Source organism: Corythoichthys intestinalis, chromosome 2, assembly GCF_030265065.1.
Source record: "Corythoichthys intestinalis isolate RoL2023-P3 chromosome 2, ASM3026506v1, whole genome shotgun sequence".
Classification (NCBI taxonomy): Eukaryota; Metazoa; Chordata; class Actinopteri; order Syngnathiformes; family Syngnathidae; genus Corythoichthys; species Corythoichthys intestinalis.
In genome coordinates this window covers 36,684,413-36,701,636 of record NC_080396.1, presented here as the reverse complement: position 1 = coordinate 36,701,636, position 17,224 = coordinate 36,684,413, and the positions used below count along the sequence as shown (strand labels likewise).

Here is a 17,224-nt window from a genome sequence, read left to right as displayed (position 1 = left end):
GCCATTGCAATATCATGTTTGGTTTTTTTTTTAGCTTGCAAATTGATGAAACCATGTCTTGCTAATGTTTACTTTTGTAAATGCAAAAACTGGGAAGCGATCAAAAGTAATAAAAAGCAAGTCGGTCATATCAGTCAAGTGGTCATGCATGAGCATGCTCCAAGTTAAAGAGAAGGAGAAGAATCTACGCAGTTGCCATGCTTTTTTGTTGTTGTTGTGATAGCTCTACAGTTCCATGCTAACTATCACCACGCAATATCTGTAATTGAATCCAGTCATATTAAACAGGAATTATTGAAAATAGAATTGTCACGATGTACAAGGACTCCTTTCTCTGCTTTTTGAAATGTGTGCGCGTTACTTTGTGATGCATCTGCATTAGGGAAGCAGATATCATCTCTCTATCTGCTTTGAGATGGAACCTATGCATTAGGGAAGGAGATAAAAATGTCTCTATGCTGGCTGTCTCCTCCATCCTCCTCCTCCTACTGTAATGCTACCCACACAGGCTTGCAGAGGGGCCCTAAATGCCTGAAGGAGGAACAGAGCAACAAACTGCACTAGAGCATCTTAACACATCATGTTAATACACTTTATGTTGATATAAGTGCATGTGAAAAATTGAATTGGATCAACTGAGACGTCTATATTTTGCTCCACACTGACATTCAGAATTATGATTTAAATGAAAAAATTCCTGAAAGTCAGTGACAGATCCAGTTTTACTAACCCATTAAATGTAGGAATGTCTTAGGTATGTTTTTTAATATCTCCATCCTTTACTTTACTATGGAGGGCAGCATACACTGCAGGCATAGGAGGTAGAGAAAGAGGGGGCGGGCGGGGTGAGCGCTGAGCCAAGAGATACATACGGATTTGCAAAGATGAAAGATCAGAAGATAAAGGGAGGAACGGACGAGAAGGGCAGGGGAGGGGGTTCCATGCCTGAATAGGTCTACTCAATGACTTCCTTACACTGTCGTCAGTAGCTGCCTTATCTATTTTCACCTCAGGCAGAAGGCGTCCACCGGGCCCAGGGCCGATGAGAGACACCACGCCGTTGCAATCCACAGTGCTGTTCCTCTTCCCGTGGTAGCCACTATAGCTGCTGCGCCGGTAAGGGCTGAACAGGGAGCCCCGACGCTCTTCACACTCCTCCACCGTGCTGTGTTCGTCGTCAGCAAACTCATTCTCTGAACCGACATCTTTGCCGCGGCCCTTGAAACTGAAGATGCTGCTCTTGCTGTTGTGGCGAGACAAGAAGGGCGAGCCTGGTATGCTGAGGAGGGACTAGAAAAGGAGAAGGTGTGGTTAGTGTTGGGTTTACTCTGGTTTTGACAGAACAGTGCAAAGACACATCATAAGTGGTAATGTTCAGATGTGTTGACAGCAGTGAGAAGTTATTTACCTGCATTTGTGGTTGTATATGGCAAAAACACAGTGATTTTGCATATGAATTACTTTGAGATTGAGTTTTGAGATAATGTATGTGAACATTTTCCTTTCCTGAATCAATCCCTTCTTGTTTCTCTGGGTTAAAGACCTACACCGAGTTGGCAACCCTACTTTAATTTAGAGTAGAGATAAGATAAAATGATGGCGGCACGGTGGCTGAGTGGTTAGCACGTCTGCCTCACAGTTCTGAGATCAAGGGTTCAATCCCGGGCTTCGGCCTTCCTGTGTTGAGTTGCATGTTCTCCCCGTGCCTGCGTGGGTTTCCTCCGGGAACTCCGGTTTCCTCCCACATCCCAAAAACATGCATGGTAGGCTGATTGAACACTCTAAATTGTCCATAGGTGTGAGTGTGTGTGTGAATGGTTGTGTGTCTCCTTGTGCCCTGCGATTGGCTGGCAACCAATTCAGGGTGTCCCCTGCCTACTGCCCGAAGTTAGCTGGGATGGGCTCCAGCACCTCCGCGACCCTCGTGAGGAATAAGCGACATGGAAAATGAATGAATGAATAAGATAAAATGTTATGAGTAAAATGGCAGTCGCGTTGTGCAGTTACACTTAGTATAATACAAATTCAACCTTAATCGCGCATAGGTTGGGTTTGAACTTCCTGCGATCGACAGGAGGAATGTCACTATAAAGCTTGTTTCCTCTAAGCTGCAGACCTTCTGGTTTATTCAGTTTGGTAGGCTTCATTTTTGGAAAAAAATCCTTTTCTATTTTAAAGAGCTCAGCACAAATGCTTTTTAAAATGAGTGAAATTATGGAACGGGGGGGACAAATGCAGGGCAGCTTGTTGGTGTAATTGTTAACGCGTCTTCCTCACAGTAGAGCAGTTCTGGGTTCACATTCCATCTTAAACCTTCCTGTGCAAAGTCTGCGTGTACTCCCTTTGCTTGTCTGGGTTTTCTCCAACTCTGACTGAATGTCACTGTGCATACTTGTGTGTGTATATGTGCCCTGCGATTGGCTGACGACCAGTTGAAGGTGTATCCTCTTCCCCAAAATCAGATGGATTAAGCTTCAGATATGATACGTCCCTAATCTCCAGGTCCAATAACCATGCACACAAGAAAATGGAAGAAAGGTTTGATGAAAGAATGGATGGTGTCAAAGGGGTCTGACTTTTAATGGAACCAGTGTTCTCCCAAAGAGCACAAGTCATGTGATTTGCTAAGGTCATGCTGAAAACCATGAGGCCAAAATAGGCAAGCCACATGAGTCAGGACTAAGTCAACCTGGGCCACTGCCGATATCGATCCAGCTTTTAGAAAACCTCGACAAACGCAAGTACAGTATAATGTTTTGGCAATGGATTGCCTGAATGTAAAGTGAACAGCAATTGCAGGCAAGTACGCTACATTACATAAGTCTTATTCTGTTGTTTTAGGAAGCCCACACTATGTAACAATATGAACGCCTACTTTGCAAAGCTGCAGAATCACTCCCTCTGAAACATTCATGTCTTTATTTTGAATTATTCAGAGCCCGGACGTGGGCACGTCTTCACATCTGGCCGCTGTATGTTTTTCTGTATGCAGCTGTCGTCCAAGCTCGGCTGACAGCGATGAAAAAAAACACAGAAAGTTTGAGAATACGTCATACAATTGATCGTGGGTCATTTATGTCCAGTGTCTGTAGAATAAAATTTCAATACATTCAGTGGTTGCGCAGAATACTGGTGTTGTAGTCTTGCATACACAAACTTTTAGGTCAAAATCATCAGGACATACAACTGAACAAGGTTTTATTCTATTGAGTAAAGTTTAAAGCATTTTTATCTGAAATGACAATGAATGGTAAAACAGGAAGACTGTCAGCAAAATTGAACGGGACATCAGCGCACTCGTACTCAAAGCAGAATTGTCAAGTTGTCGTGGCAGTTGAAGACACATGTGTTGCTCCATGCATGCTTGGCATTGTTAGCCCTTTTATTTTGGTTGGCGGTTAATAACTGTCAGTATTCCATGAATGTTGTCTTAGGTTAACGACGTAATAAGTGGGATCAAGCAATGTGAAAAAATGACTCAGCAAAGAGACTGCTACACTTCATATTTGTGTGACAGAAAAATAATGTTTCTAACCTTCACCATTAAAGCCTAAAGAGTGTTAAATGTTTTTTTTTTAAATTTGCAAGAAAATCCCTATGTCCACACTGTATATGGCTCATGACAAAAACTCATTAACGTGTAAAAATCCATAAATAAAATGCAGTAGACTACAAACCTCAGGCACAGGGTTTAAAGTGAAGGAAAAAAGTAACGTCTTATAGTCCGTAAATTACGTTAGTTCTACAACTGTTGAAATTTAGCTTTAAAAGGTTTAATGGCTCTGACAAGCTAACCTATATGGAATGAGAAAATGTTGACCAAAATAGAACTGACACTAGTACCGCGGAGCAAACTGTGATCGAACTTGATAGTGCAGACATCAAACAGACAGACATCAAAGGTTTGCTCATCACCTGGTTCATAATGGAAGATTTTCTTCCCAGGCGGTTATCAGGAAAGCGGAAGCGACTCCTCTTGCTGCCGTCGTCTGACTCGGACTTGACAAATTTCTCACTGTCGCCTTTCTCCTTCTCTTGCTCTTTCTGACGCCACTTTTTCTTCCGGTTGCGTCGCTCTTTGGCACTTTTGGAGCTGAGCTTGGACATTTCAGAAGAACTGCATGACAGTCTCCCTCCTCCATCATCCTCAACTGCATCCTCTGATACTGTTCCGGCTGAAGTTGCCATGGCAGCAGTCTAACGATAAGCAAAAGCATTAATAGGCTTTACCAGTAATAGAATGATGACTTTACCCTAAAAAATACTGACCTGAGCTTCTTCTTGGTTTTTCTTGAGCTGCTCCAGCATGGCCTTAAACTCCTCTTCCTTCTGCGCAGCCTCTTCCATGGTTGCTTGGTTCTGCTCCTCATATGCCATGGCTACCACAGCGAGGATCAGGTTGACCAAGTAGAACGAACCCACAAAAATCACCAACACAAAGAAGATCATGTAGGTCTTTCCTGCTGCCCTCAGGGTCTGTAAGGAGAGATACGTTTAAATGATAAACTCTGTTACTGGGGACACTTCAGATTCAGTGCAATAGTTCAATGGCTATTGTTGTTTTTAAAATTCCCTGGACTCCAACATCTTAAGAGGAGTCACTGACTCAACTGAGATATTAAATTCACATGGGAAGTTGAGTTAGAAGTGAATTAAGCACACACAGTCTCTCAAGTCGTAAAAAATGGTTAAAATGTTAACATAGCCCACTTTATAATGTTTCATGTCACAAATAGGTGTGTTGTCATTTGCCTGGCACGGCCAGACTGTTCTCCCTGTATTTTTCAAACACTGTGAGAATAGTCTGGGACCCAGCCCATTAACGGCCTCTCGAGTACAGACAAAATCAACCATCCAATCAGATTCGTTTATTTGCGTGACGTGTTCTTAACGAGTAACGTCACTCTTCCGCGTCGGAAGTCGTGTCCACAACAACACAGATGGCGAACAGGAGAGCCGAGAATATGTTCCAATCCACGGTAAAATCAATTTTAAATTACCAAAAACACATCGACACAAGTCATTGACAACAGTCTGACTCGCGCTAGCCATGTTGAATAAACTCCACTCTCGTCGTATGTTTACTTCCGAGCGTAAGTCCCTCGTCCTGCCCTCGTCGCTTTACTAACGTCACGTCCGCCCGTCGCTGATTGGTCCACTCCACTGTCTGTTTGCTGTGGCTTGCTCCGCCCTGGAAATTGTATCCGCTGAATGGTGGCCAGACTCAATAGCTGGAACAGCGGTGAGTCTGGTGGACCAGGCTACGTTGTCATGTCCTGTTACTTTTGTCCGCGTTGCAAAAAAGGGCCACTGTCCCTTTACTTTTGACAATGCTCAATGAGTTACTTCTCCTTGTTGCTTACAATCCTTCTTGCAGAATACACACTGAGTAAAGTAACCCTCAAATTTGGGCTTTCCCTGTCAAATACAATCTTTTTTTTTTTACCTGTCCTGTTCAGCAGCTTGGACGTGCAGAATGATAGATTAGAATGCATTTTAATGCTGGAACAATTTTAATGCTAACAGGAGAGATTATGGTATAACAGGACAGGTTAAGTGCAAAAACAGTGTTATTTATGTGCAGTATGGAATCCATATTAAGAGTAAGTACGCCAGCCAGCCTCGAGCGGGATGACCCAGACTACCTGCCCGGTGGAGCTACCAGTTGATGGGATACCATCTGTGCCCAAGGACCCAGGGCCGTTCCCCACCCCGACCGGCTCACGAGAGTAGGGTGGAGGAGCTCCACAACTGCTCCCCGCCCCAGTCCACACCCAACCTCCATGCGAAACACCCCACCTACGACCAGTGTTGTCACTAACGCATAACTAAGTAACACGTTACTGTAATCTGATTACTTTCTTTCAGTAACGAGTAATCTAACGCGTTCATTTTTCCAAACCGGAATCTGATTAAAGTTAGTTTCCTTAGTGTCTGTGCGTTACTAGTTTTTTATTGCCTCATAATGTATGAAGAATGAAGAATAATGTAGTCATGTACGAAGAGCATTTTGAATAGAAAATGTTAAAAAGGTTACCGCTACGTGTTTGTTTCCATGGCAACCTTTCATATTTACTTCCTGTTTTGATCTCGAGTCACACAGGCTGAGTGTTTTGGGACTGAAAAAGGCATTTGACAGCACGGTTGCACATTTGAGCCAAGTGCAGCCATTTGTTGAGACGTGCGAGTGAATGTTGATCTGTGTGCGTCCATGAATGCACATGAGTTATTTTCCTTCATTCTGGAGGGTTCCAGCGATAGATTGGAGCCGCTACATGCACGACCGTTTCATACCTTTGCTGTTGCAACGGCGGGTAGTCGTCGCTCCCGCTCGTCCTCGCGAAGTCCATTGTTTACATCATATTCGTGTTGCAAATTTATGCCGTGAGGTGACGTGTTTGTTTAGCATGTTTGGGATGTGTTGTAAGTCTGATTAAGTGTAAAGTGTTTAGTTCCACCAGGTTTTGTGGCCAAATTGACCGTGTATAAACAGCGTACTCCCGGGTTGTGCGTGCACATCCGCGCCTGCCCCCACTTTTGTGTTTATTGCACTGTGCAATTCATTTGTGTGTTGCTGATTAATGTGCAGTCAATTTGCATTGTTTTACATTGTCACTGATATACTGTTAATCCTACCCTCTAAATCCTAACCCGAAATTCAGGATTTTTGACATTAGGCTTAAAGTGCCTGTGACACGAAAAAGCATGTTTATTTCATAATACACGCGGTATTTTATGCTCCTGAATGATATGGACCGCTTGGATGTGTGTGGAAGCGATCGCTATATTTATTTAGTTTTTTTAATCCCGCGCCAGGAAAATGAGTGACTTCCGGCTTCGGTCTTGCATTGAGGAGGAGGGCGCTGTGACGTGTACGGTAGAAGACGTCCTCTTCACGCTACAGTGTACTGTTGTGTATGAGGACGAAGGATTCAGCTGATTTTGCAGATTAATACGTTTATTTTTCGCATCACGCCAGCCAAACGGCTGCAGAAAAATCATTCTGTATGAGGGAGAGGCGTATGTGCCTTTTTGGAGTTTCAAAAGGTTCCCATTCACCGTGGATATTTACTGTGGGACCATTGGACTTACGAGGAAGTGAGTAAACATCTTGTTTTGTATTATGTCAAATACGAATACAGCGATTACAAAGTAAACACTACAAACTTCCTTTACATGAAGGACTACTTACGTTTGATCATTGATAGGCATGTAAAAAGCTCTCCTAATGCATTAGCAGCAGCACGTTAGCTGCGTTAGCTCCAGCCACCCTCCTCCGGGCAACGAACTGTAAATTGCTCTCCGCCGGGCGGTTTGCCGATCCGCTAAGACATTCGACAACCGGGTCGTCATGTCAAATAATCCAGGATAGCTTTGTGTGATTTTCCGCTTTGAAGACTTTGAAACATCACTCGGTTCGGGTTAGCATGTCGGCTAGCTGTCACTCCTTCTGGTTTGTTTACATTCTCCGAAGCCGGGGAAGGGAAATGACATATGTCCGATTTAGGTGTCATAAAATATCGTTCGGGAGGTGCAACAGTAAAGGTGAAGTCGACAGTTTTGACCATTATGTAGTAATTTTGCCATGTCGTCTTGAATAAATGGATTTTTATTATTTCATATTCCATTTAGCACAAGATTGTTATTTGTCTTGACCATGCCATTTATTTAGCAATTGGGGAAAATACTTGGATAAAAAGAATATCCTGTAAAAATATGGAAGTAAAGAGACAGAAACAATGACATTTTGCCGCTCTCTTCGTCGCGTTTTCCTCATTGTGAATAGTTCCCCCTCGACGGGCTGACTGGTCCTTCTCAAGCCATTTATATAGCTATTGGGGAAAAATACTTGCATAAAAAGAATATCCTGTAAAAATATTGGAGTAGAGAGACTGAAACAATGACATTTTGCGGCTCTCTTCGTCGCGTTTTCCTCGTTCTGAACAATTCCCCCTCAATGGGCTGAATAGTAAAACCGATGAGCCCAGTCTACCGCTGACGTCATCCACCTGTTGGGGACCCTAAAGCCCTATAATGGTAGGCGTGGCTAACCGGCAGATTAAAAGACTAATTTCTCGTCATCTGCGCTTTGCTAAATTGTTGTATATAGTCGAATCGTCTCAAAATATGATTCTAATTCACATAATAATGCCATTTAAGACTTTTTTTCTGGTGTCATATGCTCTTTAATCTTCGATTTAGCAGGGTTTAATTAGTCGATGGAGTTGATTTCAACAAATTCCATGCAGTTTGTCAGTTTCAGGGCTCCGGCAACGCGAGTCAATGGTGGTTGAAATCAACTCCATCAACAAATTAAACCTCCGCTAACTGGATGATTAAGCCTTTTGTGAAAATTTCTAATCTTCCCCTTTAAATTCAATTATCGGAAAGTCAGTTACATGCGATGACATTTTTCTTTTGTCATTCTTATGTTGAGGTGGCAAAGGGAGACATATTGCTAAAAAGTAACCAATAAATTACTTTTAAAGTAGCTTAGTTACTTTGATTAAAATGTAATCAGTAAAGTCACTAGATTACTTTTTTTAGGTGTAATCAGTAATTAAGTTACTTTTTCAAGTAATCTGTGGCAACACTGCGACGCAAATCAATTGAGATACTGTATATTTCCCATGACTTTCAAGCCATATGTGTAACTTTTACAATGATAGTTTGTCCACTGAAATATCACCACTAGCAAAGAATGACCCAACAACATAACAAGATCTTCTAAGACAATGAGGGAAAATTTGTAATTGTCCAATAAACAGAACTGATGCATGAGACAACTAGTGCGCCTAGTGTGGAAGAGCCTTTGTCATAGGGGTCAATTTTACCAGCATGTAGAGGTTTTCCCAGAAGTCCTGTGTCATGAGTCGGAAGAGAGCAAGAAAGGCCCATCCGAAGCTGTCGAAGCTGGTGTAACCGTAGTTTGGATTCCTTCCAGCTTTCATGCACGTGTATCCCTCTGGGCAACGGCTGAAGGAGGTAGGGAGTAAAGATTGAAATTTACCCAGTAAACACATTGGTGTCAACACAATTAATACTTTTGGCCCTCAAAGGTACTGCTGTGTTTACAATATCAGCACATTGCAGGTACACTGAGCAAGAGCAAGGGCAAATACTCACCCTGAGTCTGAGCTGTTCCCACAAAGTAGGGCATCAATCTGGCCAGGCAGTATGTAGAAATTGGCTAAATAACAACAACAACAACAAAAAACAGTCACATTGCAATTTGCTTTGTTCAGGCCGATGGTGCAATTTCAATTCCGCTCATTTCATATCAATTCTTTTTGTCTTGGCAGTGCCAAAATCACATACTGTTTTCTTGCGGCAGCATATTGGCTGACTCATACTCTGAGCCCGCCATGCCAGCTCACTTACAAGCCCAGCCCATCTCTCCCACTTACTCCTGTTTGTGATATACTCGTCCCAGTCAAAGCCCCGGCTTCCGTTGAGCAGGTAGCTCTCGTTTGTGTTGATCGGCCAGATCACACACTTGTGGCGTAAGTTGCCCATGAAGAGCTGCAGACCAATTAGTGCAAAGACACTGAGGCAGAAGACGGTCAGGATCATCACATCGGAAAGCTTCTTGACAGACTGGATGAGGGCACCCACGATGGTCTTCAGGCCTGAAGAGGAGGAGCCACGCAAACAAAGTGATGACGCCGGAGAGACCCTTTTAGCGAGAATGAACATTTGGACTCTACTTCTAAGGATAGGAATTGTAGCGACGCTTGCAAAAAAATTGCAAGAAAAACATTGACGACATGTCATGCCATCTGTATGGCATGTCAATTAAGAAGTACACAAGTTTTCTCTAGAACCTGTACACTTAAAGTACTAAATATTTAAATACAGGGAACAGCATCCAATTGTGTTATTGCAAGAGCAAGAAAAAGTAACGCAACTAAGTGATGAAGGCACTTCCAGCATAAAAAGCATTACTTTACATAAATACACAAAAATACTCTAAATAATGCAGATATGTCAATTAAGCGCAATCGAAGAAAAATTGATCAAAATGTAAAACATCAATCATTATCGTCACCTTTTAGATTTGGTGTATTGTTATAAGAATGGTTTTCATTGAAATGCCTGAAATGTTTCAGCAATATCATTGTCAAAAACATCAAAATGTATTTTTCATTGCTTTCGTGTTAAATTTGTACATAATTTTTTTAATCGATCAAGAGCTCTTCAATCAAATCGGTCAACATCGTTTTGTCCAAAGAATTGATTTGGTAATGTATCATCATGAAATTGTTAATTAATACGCCTGTCCAATCTATGCTAATTCAGATAAAAGAAATTATATTTTGTTTCACTTATTAAAGCAAGTAGCACTTGAAATCTTCAGTAACATTAACATACAGACGTTTACTTTTGGGAAGGGTCGTTTCATTTTGCAGTGACATTACAGTAATCCCTTTGTGGTTGTATACATTGTGGTAATGGATAGAAAAGGAGGGGACACACCCTGACTCATTGTAATTTAAAAAAAAAAAAAAAAAATTTAAAATCACTAATCTGACCCATTGTAAAAGCAATTATTTGAACGCACAATTATTATCGTCATTATTAGAGTTACATGTATGCAGTAAAGTACATATTTAACCAAAATGACAACGGTCGAACCAATAACAAACAAGAAATATCAAAGAGTCTTCCCACTCTTCAAAATAGCTGAACATTGGTGAGTCGTTTGAATTTCATTGCCAATCATGCATGGTGTGAAAGAGAGGGGGAAGACTGCAGAAAAGTGAGAGGAAAGCACGGCAGCACAACATAGGGCCATGAGAAGGAGGCACAGGCAGGGTTGGGTGGGAAGGGGGCAGAAACCACATGCAGGTCATTTAAACTCCAAGGCTGAACAGGTGGCAAGTCAATGCCAGCACCATGGTGTGTGGCTGCTTCATTTAACTGCCCGATGTGGGGCGTTATGATGTCAACATAGTGCCACCCGGTAATCCATCTCATCCACACTGACGACAAAGTCACATTACCTTGGCATCCTCTGCAGGTAGCGTTCACACCGACCCAGCAGGAAGGAATCAAATATGGAAGCAGGCTCACTCCCTTTTCATGTCTTAGCGCTATAGTCACCTCTTACATATTTCCTGTTTTCTGACAGACTTTCAGTTGGACTTTGAATAATCTTGTGATAAACCAAACACTTGTTTTTCCATTAGACAATCTTTCTTGTAGAATAAATTAGAGTCCGAAATATAGAATGTGACTGAGAATGTTCTCTTACAAGTAGAGAGTGAAAGTTTGGAGTTGGGGTAGGCTACTCTTGAAGCAACTGGGAACCCTTTTAGAATTGCTAGATAAATACAGTGGTACCTCTACATACGAAGTCAATTCGTTCCAAGACCTTGTTTGTAAGTCAAATGGTCGTATACTGAGCAGGATTTTACAATAAGAATACATTATAATCTTAAACAGATTTTAAGGGGGGGCCAGCCCCCCCGGTGGCCGAAAATTGTCATTGCATGTAATTGACATTCCTATATATACAGTATATAAAAGTTATTAAGCAATAAAACTGCAATAAAAATGAATGAAATGGACAAAAAATATATGTTTTTATAATGGGTTAAAATTATTTTTCGACCAAATCATGTGATTATTAACTATAATAATAGCCTTCACATCATTTTTTTTTTTTGTGTGTGTCAAATTTATTTTTGCATTCAAACACATTTTTTTTTTTTTTTTTGATTGAAGCAACTTTTTTGGGGTTGAATAATAAAGACGCAATCTACCTCCATATGGCTCCACCCAAGGGATACAATTTTTGACTGGGGTAAGTACATTGGCACGACACCAGCGGGTGTACCATATTCAATGGATGACGATCTTGGCGAAAAGTACAGCTGTCCTAAGCAGCCTGAATTAGAATTCCCCTCAAGAATGATGGGAAACAAAACGCTCAGCGTCAACTTATTGTTCTAAATATTCTTGTAAGTTAATTTTATTGCTGACACTGCGTTTCGGGGTCATCAACATGTTGTGCCTCCCCTGCCGCAAAAGTCAAACTCCGCCTATGATTATAATTCCATTAATTCATTCCACAGCCCAAAACCTACATTAAATCCTTAATAAATACTGCTGGTACAATTACAAATAGGAATTACATACAGCAAAACATATAAAATATGAAAAAAAATCGGAATAATAATATAATAATAGTATTATAATAATGATACCTGTAATAATGTAACGAATCTGGTTCTTATGTGACAGATGTATTTTTGCGTACTATATCTGAACGCAAAGCGTGGCTGACGTGTCAGAGTGAGGGAGGACTTTTTACTTTCACTTCACTTGTTGATTTCTCTCACAAGAAAATCCGCTGTGCGTACTTCTTGCGGGAAGAACAAAGAAACTGTGGCGCTATCAAAAATTGTCATATTGCGAGCATGTTGTCGGATGTAGACACAAATAGCGAGTCAAATTTTACATCGTGTGTCGAAGCGATCGTATGTCGAGGTACCACTGTACAATTTAATGGTAACTTCCTGTATCTTCTATTCAAGAGGAGCAGACTAGAGTAATGCTATTTTTTTTGGGGGGGGGGGGGGGTACAATACTAATCTAATATGTATTCTGTGTTGTAATAATATAATGTATGCATGTACTGTACATCTTACAGATTTTTCCAGGTCCCAGAATGGACTGCAATAGCAGATGTATTGGCACATTGATTTAAAGATTGTATTGTATAAAGATTAAAACAGTGTACGCATCTCATTGCTTTGAGGTCTAGAAAAATTACCGCTTTCTCCCACTGGATTATCTCACCAGTCGTTCCTGGTCTCCCGACATAGTCACAGTGAAGCCAAATGCTATGCTTCATTTCCTGCTTTAAACTTTTGGGACACTTGTCTTTGTTCATTTTCTCCATTTCTCTCTGCAATTTATTCATCCCTGTTTGTTTGTTTTTTTCATGTTGTCGCTTTAGGGTATGTTCAATCCAATTCATATCTTCCTGTCTGTGCTGTGCTGTTGTGTGTGCTGAGAGTTGCAAATACTCGATGTATACCCTGACAATGACAGCATTGCTGCCATCCACTGTACTGGATATTGAATGACACTTTATTTTATTATGACAAAAACAAAGTCTGTTTTCTGGGGCCACATGTGCCCCTCTCCTTGGTTTTCCCGACCCACTGTATGAATTGAAGACAAGAAGAAAAGCCACTGAAATGAGAAATTTGGCTCAGTGTCACTCACTAATGTCACTCAGTCATTTTTTCGGATGTTTTTGGTCTGGGTTCTAAAAGAAGAGGGGAGCAATAATCAAACTAAAAACCAAACAAAAAGGAGGACAAATCAAACTGTCAATGCCATTTGTCAGCCAAGCTCTTGGTAGGTTAAGATTAGAAAAGCAAGTGACTGAGAAGCATCATGCAGCATAAGAGATATGTTGACAAACTAGGCTTGGCAGTCTTCATACATTAATAACCTTGAAGCATGTGAGGAGCGACGATGATCCTCTTCATAGTTCACTACTGGCCGTTTTATTTCACTTGCTCTATATTTTGTTTCTTTTTTTGTTCAATTTTAATGACAGCGTTAATCATGAAAAACTAACTGATTGTTGGAAATGAGATTGACACACACCAACAATTTTATTAGTTGGAGAAAAGGCATCTACCTATTGGGTTGGGTAGGGATGCAGGTATTAGAGGGCGTTAAGCCTCAGCTGCCATGGAAACCAGCCTCAAAATGAGCGTTACTGGGGCAGAAGAGTACAGACACACTGGAGGGCCCTAGAGGAGACTGCAAAGCCTATCAAAAATGTATTAGTACCATTTTTGATAATTTTGGAGGATAAAAAGAACCAAAAAAAATGGCTGTCTCCAATTATATTGCTGCTGCTTGAAAATCATAATCGTAATCATAGTGAGTAGAAAAGGAAGGGTGGGGGAATCAGCCTTAGTGTTTAAACGGAGTCTCACCTGGAATGACAGAGATAGTTTTCAACGCTCGGAGAACTCTGAATGTTCTCAGCGCAGATACATTGCCCAGGTCCACAAACTCTGTTATATATCTGGAACAGGGGAAGGATCACACACAGAACACACACGATGACCAAAACCAAACACGGCAAGAGCACAACACTAGCGCACCAGGAGGAAGAACGACGCCACTCACAGAGCCTGTCCACGGAGGAGGAGAAGGGTGGAAGGTAAAGAAAGAAAGGAGGACACACACAACTAACACCGACCCCGCCCATGAACCCCCCAGCCACCACCCTGCCCAATCCAGTCTTACCTGGAATGACAGAAATAGTTTTCAATGCCCTCAACACCCTGAACGTGCGCAGAGCTGAGACATTGCCTAGGTTTACAAACTCTGTTATATACCTGCAGGATCAAACCACAGTTACAACAGCTGGTTATTTTGTGTACACATGAGCACAGGGAAAGTGTACATGTGATAGGGTTGATAGCAATACAATGGTAGTACTACTTGCGACTGACTTTATTAACAAGTGTTTCAGGGAATTCCCTTGGTTGGGGTTTTTAATCTCAAGTTACAAGCAAAAAAAAAAATTTTTTTAATTAAAGTTTGACCACTAGCTATGGAGGCAGCTAATTTCACAAGAAGCAGTAGTTTTGCAATGAAAAATTATTGTAACAAACATAGTTATTAAAAACAAAACAAAACAACAACAACAAAACTAAGAAATTATGGTTTTAAAGCATTTAAAACTAAATGCCATAGACAATCTGATGGAACTAGCGTTGATGTCGTGGTAATTATAAACCTTTTAGAGAAACATGCAGGCAGATCTTACAACAATATTCACGAGCCTTTACCCTCTGCGAAAGCCCAGGAGTATTGTTTCACCTTTTTAGATTAGGTCTTCTGTGTCTCACCTAGGCATGTGCCGGTTACCAGTTTCAAGGTTTACCGTGGTATGAAAACGTAATGGTTTCAAAACCACTAAAATTTTCTGTCATACCGTCCTAAAGGTATTAGCTATTTTTTATGTCTCAAAAATGCAGAGAGAAATACGAAGCTTGGAGCGGCAGTGCTCACCCCTCCCGCTCTGGTTGTTGCTCTGTCCTGTGTCTTCTCGGTGACAATAAACCTGAGCTTTTTCCCCCCTCAAAAAAGACGAAGTCGCTAGTATGGGAGTACTTCGGCTACTGAAAAGAAAAAAAGATGGCCGCAGCCTAGAGGAGGAAGGACAGCAGGACCTCCAGCATGATTTATCATTTACGTGACCATCCTCCATCACTTTACACAAAATTTAAGGTTAGTAAACGCTGTCATGAACGTTTCCCACCAGCTACGAGAGTTCACTCCAGCGTTTTTAGTGTGTCAAGCACCGGGGAAAAAAATTACTATAACATAAGCTTGTTAATGAGGCAGATAACGTGGCTAGTTAGCATGCCAGGACGGCTAACTACTTTCCCCTCTAACATTACCCTACTTTTGTAAAGTCTTCCGCCATTGTAAACATCTGTGCAAAATAAAATTTTGTGGTGTTTGTGGTGTGGTGTTTTTTTCTCTCAGGCGACTTTCTATGTTGAGAGAGGGTAGGGGTGTGAGTGTGTATAATGTGTAAATAATGATACGAGTTATACACACGCGCTCTGGCTCTGGCTCTCCATTTATATTCAACTAATTAATATTAGTAGTAGTAGTGGTATGTTTTTACATAAAATAAATTTGATCATATATTGTTTAAGTCTAGTTGTTGTTTTTTTTTTCTTGTTCTAATGTTGAGCAACTTGAGCTGTGGCAGTGGGTTTAGTCTATATGTTGTTATTTTATTTATTTACTTTAACATTATATTCATGTCGATGTTCTAATTTGCAAATATGTTGTGAAAAAAATAATAAATCGTGTTCAATGGAAAAAAAAAAATTCTTATTATATTTTTTTAAGCCATACATCTGAAAATAACACATTTTGGAGCTATAAATGCAATACCGTGATACCGTGTAACCGTGGCATATTTGCTTAAGGTTATCATACTGTCAAAATCTCATACCGGCACATGTTTAGTCTCATCATCAATTTTGTATTAGTGTTTTTTTTGACGCACTGGACCAGATTAATGGCAATGATTTACTGTAAGTGTTTTAAGTTTCAATTCTTGTCCCACAACAAATACAAAGAAATACCGGAACAACAAAGACAAAGCACCACTGTGTTCCTGAATAGGGTGTCTCTGTCAACAAAAGTATAAAATGCACAGTCTACAGCAATGTCTCCCACCAGACATGCCTCCAATTGACATCACCTCCCCTGGCGAATTCTGCTAGGTCGTTTTCAATGTGACTCTTCCACCCTGGAGAACTGTTACCTAATTCTTGAATGGGGACATATTAAGTAGCATGCCTTTAAAGTTTCGATGCCACTTCATACAGAACGTGGAGATAAAGTAAGCATAGCCCCCCAAAACATTCTCGAATCGCTGACTACCATAGTTCTCAGGGGGTCCAGTTTTTGTAACTAAGTAGTTTTTTGTGCAACTTGGAATTTCTTTTAGTATTTCTTCAAATCAGTAATTTAATCATTCACATTTTAAAACACTTCGGACTCTCCTCCTCAGTTACCAAAGAGAACGGTCTACCTCTTAGTGTATTCCCTGATGGCGTCACTGGCATTCCCTTTCGTCGTTTTACTACTTAAAAATTTACAGTCTTTAAGAATTAAAAAAAATAAATTAACCTCAACCGTGTGAATCTGGGCTGCGTTTCAATAACAGTTCAATAAGAGCAAACTTGCCCTAGGCTCTTGCCCTTGGGGGAATCCTTGCTGCCATCTTATGGGCTCTTCCATTTCTCCGTACAGCTGGAGTGAACTTGGTGAGATCGACCCTTTGAAGGCTTAGTGATCAAGTCAACAGCGATGGTCACTTCAGAGCTCCCTATATCCCGCAATGCATTGAAGTGGTGCACAGAAAATATGTCCATGCGGTGGTGATAATAGAGCTCAAACACAGTTGGCTGCTGTGTATTTACCACCAAAGAAGAAAAAAAAGAAGTAAGGAGCCAGCACATTGTTTGAATGTTATACCAACCTGCCATTTGAATTGTAACATCCATCATTGTTGTTCAAAAAAAAAAAAGAAAAAAAAAATTAGACTGTCTGTGGCAATTATGGCAGAATGTATGGAATCACTGGAGTGCCAAAATGAAAAATACATGAATAAATATAAAGCGAAATAAATGGATAAATGCAAATATAAAAGTATATT

The 17,224-nt window shown here is 40.9% G+C and overlaps 1 protein-coding gene across 7 annotated transcripts in view; it reads right to left on the bottom strand.

The window, feature by feature from the left end:
- scn8aa (sodium channel, voltage gated, type VIII, alpha subunit a) overlaps positions 1-17,224 on the bottom strand; it is a 125,329-nt gene that overhangs the window by 43,167 nt on the left and 64,938 nt on the right. For 2 of the 7 annotated variants that reach the window (XM_057830081.1, XM_057830077.1), the window contains exons 6-12: positions 13,965-14,056; positions 9,408-9,629; positions 9,127-9,190; positions 8,835-8,976; positions 4,270-4,476; positions 3,916-4,197; positions 976-1,290 (exon numbers count right to left, since the gene is read on the bottom strand). In XM_057830081.1, the coding sequence (XP_057686064.1) occupies positions 976-1,290; positions 3,916-4,197; positions 4,270-4,476; positions 8,835-8,976; positions 9,127-9,190; positions 9,408-9,629; positions 13,965-14,056 (1,324 nt within the window). Of the gene's footprint in view, positions 1-975; positions 1,291-3,915; positions 4,198-4,269; positions 4,477-8,834; positions 8,977-9,126; positions 9,191-9,407; positions 9,630-13,964; positions 14,057-14,280; positions 14,373-17,224 lie in introns of all 7 variants that reach the window. The other 5 variants (XM_057830082.1, XM_057830080.1, XM_057830083.1 and 2 more) reach the window with 3 other exon arrangements.